The sequence below is a fragment of the Aplysia californica genome, unplaced genomic scaffold (assembly GCF_000002075.1).
Source record: "Aplysia californica isolate F4 #8 unplaced genomic scaffold, AplCal3.0 scaffold00767, whole genome shotgun sequence".
Lineage (NCBI taxonomy): Eukaryota > Metazoa > Mollusca > Gastropoda > Aplysiida > Aplysiidae > Aplysia > Aplysia californica.
Window position 1 is genome coordinate 108,998 of NW_004798037.1, and position 10,000 is coordinate 118,997.

The following is a 10,000-nucleotide window of genomic DNA, read 5'->3' on the forward strand; positions in this document are numbered from 1 at the left end:
ACACACACACACACACACACACACACACACACACACACACACACACACACATACACACACACATCTTTTGATCTTCTGAAGGAGTTGGACTGTCATTCAAGTGCAGATATTTCAGCAGCAGCTATTCGCATGACCACCGGAAAAATTGCACTACCACCTGCGACCTGCGCTTAGAATACCTTTAACAACACCCCTCGAAATAAAACCTCTTCAGAGAACTTCCTCGCGGAACGCAAGATTCAGGGCGGGGGTCGCATTGCTTCGCGACGGTGCACTTCGCTGTCTTCTTTTTCGTCTCCTTCTTCTTCTCCTTCTTTCCTTTTTCTTTTTCCTTTTTTAGCCAAGTCATCAACAATCTTTCGTTGTCCGTTCTTTTCCTTCCTGTGATGTCTTTGGAGCAGCAGCGGCTTTGGGCTCCCAAGTCCAACCGGTGTCCATGTTGATAAGCTCTCCCCAGAAAATGTTTCTCCCTCTTGCTTGACGCACAGGGGGGTGTGGTCACAAGCCACAAGATATCATCAAGATCTCTTTCTTCTTTTTGTTGTTTCTTTTGAAGAATTGGTTTTTAGTCCTTGCCGATTGTTGTTTTTTGGCGGGGTTTTTTCGTTCATCAAACACTGAAGAGGGTTTCTTCCGGTGTCTCTAGTGGAAATAAAGTCTGGCTGAGTTCCATGATCAGTTAGACAGCTCAAGTTGCCACCATATTAGCCCGTGTTCAAGACTTCAGAATGGTTAACCAAACGTTCTCCAGAGTTGGCAAGCTTCCTCTGCATAAGGTAAGCTTTGACCTATTATTGTGCATGATTTATCTTTGATCGATTCCCGTGTCTGTGCATAAGGTAAGCTTTGACCTATTATTGTTCATGATTTTTCTTTGATCCAAATTCCTGTGTCTGTGATTTTAATAAGGTAAGATTTGGCCTATTCTTGTGCATAATTTATCTTTGATCAATTCCTGTGTCTGTGCATACGATAAGCTTTTATCTTTTCCTGTGCATAAGATACATTTTGATAATTAAATTCCTGTAACTGAGAACAGTTTCTCAATATTTTTTTTTCCCTAAAATCTGAAACCCTTACCCCAGGATCTCCAAGAAATAACAAATCTTCAAACATTTAAAACGATTACTCAAGACTCATTTAATTTGTTTAATTCTTAGTTATAGTGTGCTAATAAGTGCTGATACATTTTGTTTTTACTGCTGTCCTTACGCGCATATGATTAAGATATGGTTGAGATGGTTCTTCTTTACAATGTGGTTGAACTGATTTTTTTCTTGTTACTATGAAATATTTTATCCCGTGAGAATGAATTATTACTTTTCAGAGATTATATGATTAATGTAAAGCGCTCAGAGATTATACTCGTATGGGATAGAGCGCTATATGAATGAAACTTATCATTATCATAAATTATGAACATTCGAAACTTTTATGAACATAAATATGAATTTTCTTATATTAAAAAAGAGACATTTTTCAAACTACCCTACCAAAGGAAATTATTTCTTTCCCCTTTCCTAACTCATCCCAGTAATAAAAATCTACGTTGTTTAACTCACGCAAGGCGTTAGGCTATATAATAATATACTTTAAAAAAAAAAAATGGAAACTTTGCCTTAGATTAGAACGTAAAACGTTTCTGAAATGTTACTGATGTGTTATATTTTATATTTCATGCTGGGAAGCCTCTTGTTATTATAAGAATTTGTAGTCCCCCCCCCCCTCCTATGCTTTATGTGGTGGGATAAATGACCTTAAACAAAGATAATAATATCTTCCTGCCTACTTATAACTGAGACTTTGATTTGATACCAGGCTTATATTATTATTATCATTCAACTCGCACGAAATACGCTTTGAATTTTACACTTTCAAATATCGCTGAATTATATTAATTTGGTCAAAATATAATGAATATTGAAAGTAGGCCTACGTAAAGACCCCATATAATACATTATTATACTTTCTTATTAGCACCAGCATCATTTAGCTCTATTTGATTTTAGGATTGCTTATTTTGGGCACGTACATTGTATAGCCAAAATAAGCTAACCACCCCCCTCCCCCAAACCTTATTGGGGCTACCCTTTGTTGACGACAGCAAAAGATCTCTACATATTTAAAGAGTTAATTTAGCTTTCCCAGATCAACGTCTTTGTCGTTTTGTTCAGTGTAGATCTAGTTTTGTCTCTTGTACTGGTGTATACATTTTATTATAGACTATAATAAATTTTCGGAAAAAATGTCAGTCTCTTGTTTTGGCTCAGAGAGTACTGGAAAAACTATAGTAACTTTGGGTTAGGGGTAGGGGTAGGGGTGGGGGTAGGGGTAGGGTTAAAGTAGTATGGGTGTAGGTTTAGGATTATAGTTATCAGTGGCGTCCAAGGGAAACTAGAAAATACAGTCACCCGACCGTCTTGTTAAAGCCTTGCTCTACCCACTCACGCAGCATACAATTTTAAAGTTGAATAAATTCTGCATCGCCTGACTCATAAATATTTCATCTGTGTTAAGAATCGCCCGAGGTATGGTTACTCAAAATTGACCTTAAAAATCGGGCTTGACAAAACTGTGCGAAATTCAAGAAACGTAATAGCTAGTGTGTTCGAGCCGTTATTTAGGTGTATCGGCATTGGTGGCGTGTACATGTATTGAGAATCAAATGAATCGATTATAATAAGTCTCTGCAATGAACAGCATCTTCTGATGGCATTTTAAAACAGACTTGAAAACAGCAGTCATAAATACCACACAAAATTAGACTTAACATTACATGTGCTCATTAGCATTTTGCTTTTGTTTAAGGGCCATTGACACGAAACCTTTTTTACTCATGGACTGACGTGTTAGTTAAGATTTTGGACATTATCATCTGTCAGTGAAGCACAGAGGCCAGGAAACTGCTATGGCTTGAAGAGGTCTGGGGTGGAATGAACAAAACTGTCCTCGAGAAAATCATCGGATGGCTAGGTTTAGATGGCTACGTCGCGCAATTACCATATCCGTACGCCGTGGGGTCATTTTGTACCCCCGGGGCTGTATTCTTCACATTTTAGAATACTTCTAGTACGAAGATCTCTTTGAAACTTTCAGTATTTCTCAAAAATCGTTTTGACAGACTGCTATGCAAAGCGTATGGATCAGATTAACGAGTAAATTTCCTCTTTGGAAAATGGTGGCACAGAGTCCCACGTCGTATGGATACGGTAGTAAAACACGACGTACTGATATGGTTAAGTGCTAGAACGTCAAGCCTTACCCTTATTTTCGCTATGGTGTCATTTAAGTAGGCATCTCCATGCATGTCAAATCACTTTTTCATAGGCTCAGTGCCACTAGACAATTCTTGGAAAACCAAATCATACCAACGTTGGAGTGGTCACCAATTAAAGGTCGCGATATGAATCCTACAGGTATGTGAAGCTCCATGAAACAGCAGCTGAAGAAAATGGACTTGTTTCCCAATCCATAACCTTTGTTTGCAACTCTCAGTGGTATCTGGGATGAAATGACAGATGTTCAAAAATTAATAGTCTATGCCCAAATGGTTCGTGCTCTACACGAAACCAATGGCTCCTAAACCAAATAATAATGAGAACATTTAACCCGTCCAGCCCCATGCGCGTATATTTTCAGGAGCGCTTGTACCTCTCTACGTCCCAAGAGCGTATATTCTCAGTTTCGGGGGGTACGGAATTTGCGCATTTTTCGAAACTAGTGAATCTAATTAAACTATAATTTTCATAATATTATTTGTTCAGTTACCTTGAAACATTGTAACATTGTTATATGTTGTTCTCTAAACCTCATTACAGAGACACTACATCACTTTTTAGAGTGCACGCCTCTTTTTCTGAAATAGTGCTGTATTGGCTGAGATTGGGGTTAGGAAGTGCACAAAAATGGCTGGGCTGGAAGGGTAAATATTAAGTTCAAGTGTTAAGTTCAAGCATGCTATTGCGTGATATTTGTGATTGCTCTCTTTTCCAATCTGTTTGAGACGATCGAAAATTTATAATATTATTGTTTATTGCTGAGACAAAGTTCTCCATTCTGATTTGATTTTTCTGTTCAAGTCCATTTTATCAATATTAATTCTCCTCAATACATGCGAAGAAAATGTTGCTTAAATTGTTTGATTTCGAATAATTTTGTCTAGCCTGATTTTTAAGGTCAATTTTGAGTGACCATATCTCGAGCATGATAAGTTATGCCAAGCTTTGAGATTATGCCAATACTTCTATATGCAAATAAATAAATAAATGAATAAAGAAAGAAATGAATGAATTAAAAAAAACCCAAATACATAAATAAATAAATAAATAAATGAAGGAATGAATGGATGAATGAATTAAGAAAAAAGACCCAATAGAATTATATTAAATAATTTTTTAAAATACTTTTAAAATGACGAGCACCTGATTCCACCGTGTCGTGACTCATTTTCATTCTCTCTAAAAAAAATACAATACATTTGGTCTTCTCTTGATACTCAAAACAGAAAGATGGATGGTGGGGAACAGTGATGCAACATATTTGATGCTTTTTTTTCTTTGGGCGCGAAGCCGTACGTGAAAGTTATTTTTTTAAAATCTAAGGGTCGTCATAATAATAATAATAACAACAACAACAACAACAAAAACAACGACAATAATAATAATAATAATAATAATAATAATAATAATAATAATAATAATAATAACAACAATAATAATAATAATAATAATAATATTTTTTATAATAATAATGATAATAATAATAATAATAATAATAATAATAATAATAATAATAATAATAATAAAAGTAATGATGATGATGATGATGATGATGATGATGATGATGATGATGATGATGATGATGATGATAATGATGATGATGATGATGATGATGATGATGATGATGATGATGATGATGTATGTAATATGATAAATATATGGGTAATGGCATCAACACCATCATCAGCGACAACAATGTCTACTGGTCTTGTTATATCTACTTGTCTCGCTATCTACTCGTCTTGTTATATATCTACTCATTTTCCTTTATCTATTCGTCTAGCTATATCAACTTATCTTGCTATACATCTACTCTTCTCGCTATATTCTACTCTTCTCGCTCTATCTACTCGTCCTGCTCTATCTACTCGTCTTGCTAAATGTCTCGCTCTGCTCGTCTCTCTAAATCTACTCGCCTCGCTAAATCTCCTCGTCTCGCTCTATTCCACAGGCCCTGGTGTGTTCCAGAAAAGGCATGATGCCGTCTATGACGTCACTAGTGACCAGCACAGTCTTCCTCTCCCTCTGTTTCTCTGCGGTGTCCGTCTCGGCTCTGCCAGTCTCGCCACAAGAACACACAGACCAGGGCCTGCTCTCAGCGTCTCTGCAACAGACAGAGGGCGAGGAGGGGCCTCTCCGAGGAGTTGTCGCGTCTGTAAACAAAACACAAGCGTTGCAAGAAGATTCCGGAGAAATGGAGGCGACGAGAGATGAGAAACTGATTGAGGAAGACAACGCTGTTGACGAGAACGATGCCAAGTTTCTCAAAAGTGAGACTTCTTCTGACGCCGCGAAGTCCACAAAACTTTCGAAATCTGTCGAGCTTACGTCTGTAGTAGACAGCGATGAGCTGAAGAAACCTAGCTCTGAAAACTCGGTAAACACGGACAAGAAAGCCTCATCGAGTCCAAAAGACAAAGATGGTGATGACGTCGATGTTGCTGAAAGCCTGCAAGCTCAAGACAAAGATGCTGTCTCAAAGAATAAAGAGACAGCAGACAGCGCCACCACTGACAACTACAACCAGTACTATTATTACTATTACGACATCGACGACGCTAACCTTATTGGTGAACTAAGCGGCCATTACGCTTACTATTTTGACGTAAACAGCAACTCTGTGAAAAAAGTCGCTCTTGTAGGAGCAACGAAGAACAATGGCAAGATGGCGGAGGAGAAGTCAGCGGATATGACGTCAGTTGTTTCGAAGACGAACGAAGATCTCGCTGTGCCAGTCATAGACAGAGAGACGCTGGGGAAGCTGTCCAAAGAGAAGGTGTTGAACGAAGAAAAGTCGCAGACGGACAACAACGTCGAGGATGGGTATGAAAAACCGGTGGACGATTTTATCAAAGACAAAGACATTTTGGGGAATCCTGAACTCGTCAAAGATGACGAAAAGATGAAAGTGAACGAGATCGATGATAAAAGTGATAAAACATTGGGGTCAAATTTTCACGCTACCGGGGGCAAAACTAACGTGGTCGGAGCAGACAAAACTAACGTGGTAGGAGCAGACAAAACGAGTGACGTAGTCAGCACAGATGTAGACAAACAAGAAGCAGAGTCTGTGGAGGAGGACAAAATGGAACAAAGTAGCCGTGTCGACATCCCACGCGCAGAAAACATCATCAACACACCTGACAGCCCAACGACAGGGACCATCACAGATCTGAATATAACACTAGAGCTTGAACGGATGGAGAATTCTGTTTTAAACAACATCAACAACAATATTGATGACGCCTCGGAGGAGAGCATGAGTGAACCTGAGAGGAAAGAGAAAGAAGAAATGTCGTTCTCGTTGAAGACACTGGACATGGACGACAGGGACAGAGAAAATCTCATCAGCACGTACGCCAGGGCTGTGGGCGACCTGTCCCCGAGTGGCAAAAACAAATCAGAAGCTGACAACAAATCTCCAGAAGAAAACGAACTTCCAGAGCCATCCGAAGAACCGGACGCAGACGTGGACGTGGACGAGAATGTGGACGAGAATGAGGACGAGAATGTGAGCGTGAGCAGATCAGACGCCAACAAGACGGAGGCCGCGCCAGGGAATTGCTCCTCGTGTGTCTCCCCCGCCACCTCCCCCAACCCGGAGACAATTCCCTCTGGGGATGTAGACGATGACGACGAGGAGGAGGAGGAGACTGAGCCGCAGAGAGATGAGAAGATTGTCTCTTCTAAACAACAACTCCCCGAGCAAAAAGTAAACGCGACCATTATATCTACCAGCCTGAACGTTTCCTCCACTGCCACCACAGCGCCCTCGGCGGTATTGGACAAAAACCAAAGTTCTTCACACATGGAAGCGGTCCCCATTGTCTCCGGCAGGGCCCAGGAACAAGTTCAAATTAACGACTCTTCTAGAAACGAATCCCAAAACCAGACAGAAGAGAAAGTTCCTTCTGTCCCACTAGAGCTTGAGAACAGTGAGGAAGAAGCTTTAGATAACATTAATCAAAATACAACAAACCTAAATGGAAGTTTAGTTCACAGTTCGAATTCCTCGGCAGGGTCATCATCAGTGATTACTACTGAAAATACTCCTCCTGAGAATATTTCAAATATCGATAATGTGGTCCTTGATAAACAGATCCCAGGAGAGCTGAGAAAAGAAGAAAAGAAGAATGCGAAGACATTAGCCGAAGCAGTCATACCACCTCTAACTGCCTTGACAAATTCGACTGTCAGCCAAAACGACTCGGATGTCGGTATCAACGAAGACACCCCAACCAGCCAGACTGGACACATCACAAACAGCTCGCCAGAAACTGTGAACAATACCGACCTGCTTGCTGAAGTAAAGTCCGGGAATTCCGCCACGAACGAAACAGTAACAATGTCTGCAGAGAAAGCGCCCACAAATCTAACGACCGTTTCCCAGAACGATAGTTCAGGTACGAGCTCAAAGAATCTCTCTGACGCCGAAGTGGGAACGTTCCCTTCCAAAAATCAGTCTGTTGTGCCAGACAAAGGCCAAGAGGCTTTGGAAGGATTTGAGAAGAACAGAACTCTTGATGACGTGAAGGAAACAATCTCGGAATTCCCCCTAAAAAACGACACGTTTAGATCTACCCCTCAAGCTGCCCTGTTAGTGAATGCCACACAGGTGGAGGAAGCGGTGCCCGACGTCCAATTCAGCCAAGAAACAGGAAAATCTAAAAATATTTCTCAAACCGTGCTGCAGCCTCTCACAATTACCTTCAACGTCAGCAGTCTTCACCTCACACAAAACAAGACAGATATCACAGCCGCAGAGTTATCACCTACACAAAATTTTGCTCCAGATCTTACGAACAAAAAGAATGGAAATTCAACGGTGCACATTCCGTTTCAGGACTTGGAGACACGAAACAATTCAGTTTCACTGAAAACAGCAACCAACGAAACAAATAATTTGTCAGGACAAGGTTTGCAAGCGGATACTTCACAAACAACAACCACAGAAACCGTGAGTCAGAAATCAGACAACATCTCAGCTTCAAGGGAAGACGGAGAAGAACAGAATAAAACTACAACTCGCGTGCCGGGTGTGGCGAAAGAGGAAGAAATAGTTCAAATAGCAGAAAGTGTCAGAGTTCAGGAGACCGTCGATATGACGAATATGACGAAATTGTCTAGCGCAAAGCCACCTTTGCACCTGACGGCGGAGGGGATGAAGGGTCCTTCTAGGAGTAGCGGTGGAGATAATGGCGTCAACACCATTATCAGCGACAAAAGCAATAGCAACACCACCACCAACAACAACAACAACAACAGCAACCACAGTGTCCAGAGCAACAACAACAGCAACAACAGCAACAATAACAGTAACACAATGAGCAACAGCAGTAGCACCAGCAGCAAAGACAACAGTACTAGTAACAACAACAACAACAACAACAACAACAACAACAACAACAGTACCAACAGCATTAACGCCAATAACACCAGCACCACTACCAACAGCAGCCTCAGCCAAAACACCACTACCACCTCCACCGCCACCACCACAACCATCGCCAGCACCATCAACAACACGAGCACCAACACCAGCGACAACACCACCAGCAGTAGCAGCACTAGCACCACCAACAGCACGGAGAACGGGACATCAGACACGGCTGACGTCACATCCGATGACGTCACATCCGAAGACGCCACTTCCTCCGGAAGCACGGAGCGACCCAAAATCACTCAGCGGGTAGCCAGGGATGTAGGAGATTTCAGCGGCACTGAGGAGAAAGAAGGTGATTTCACCCCCCCCCCCCTGAATAGTCTAATTCTGTTTGTTTCTCAAGGATTTGGTTTAAAAAAAAATTATTGTTCTTGTTTTAGTCTTAGTGAGGTTTTACGTCTCTCGCAACTGCATAAGGTCACATGACCCCAGAAATAGCAGTTAACAAGAGAGTGACAAACATACGAAACAAGTAGAAGAAAATGACGATAGTAAGGATGAGGAAAGAAAAAGCAGCAGTTCCCCCTATGTTTTTCCGGTGCAGGATGTACATGACATTGATAAATCAGCACATTTACAATAATTCTACTGTGCATAAGAAAATGTATTGTTAATATACCTCCTTTGGGAACGGCCTAAAGACACTTCAGTCAGTAGCACTGACCTGGTTATGGGGTGCTTGTGAGTGTGTGTGTGTGTGGGGGGGGGGGGGGGAGGCTTGGAAATGTGAGTGTGAGTGTGAGTATGCACATGTACGCCGTGTATGAGTTTTTATGTTTGCATGTGTGGGTGTATAAACTTATATGTATGAGTTTTATGTGAGTGCTTGTGTACGTGAGTCTGTGTGTGTGTGCGTGTGTGTATGTGTGTGCGTGTGTGTATGTGTGTGCGTGTACTTGTGTGTGTGTGTATGTGCATGTGTGTGTATGTGTGTGCGTATGTGTGTGTATTATATGTGTCAGTATGTGTGTATGTATCCGTGTGTCTTTGTGTATGTGAGCACGTAAGGGGGGGGGGGGTTGTCTTTAACAAGGTCACAAAAGACCTATGTCCACATGTTCTACATTAGTTCTTATACGGGGGTGCCCATTGGGGGATCGGGTCTGGTCGGGTCGGTTTGCTAGCCAGATTGAGAGTGCAAAACGACTATCGTAGCACTCATCGCCTTAAAAAAAACGCGCTTGTTTTCAGACGACGAGTGGGGCGATCGTCCCCGAACCGACCCGACCTGATCCCATTCGCAATGGGCACCCCGTATTATGGCAAGGGCAATCTGATA

General features: G+C 41.4%; 1 protein-coding gene across 1 annotated transcript in view; it reads left to right on the forward strand.

The window, feature by feature from the left end:
* The first annotated feature begins 71 nt into the window (after positions 1-71).
* LOC101846315 (serine-rich adhesin for platelets) overlaps positions 72-10,000 on the forward strand; it is a 12,452-nt gene continuing 2,523 nt past the window's right edge. Inside the window, exons 1-2 of the mRNA XM_013088573.2 lie at positions 72-776; positions 5,230-9,013. Of these exons, the coding sequence (XP_012944027.2) occupies positions 729-776; positions 5,230-9,013 (3,832 nt within the window). The 5' untranslated portion in view covers positions 72-728. The remainder of the gene's footprint in view (positions 777-5,229; positions 9,014-10,000) is intronic.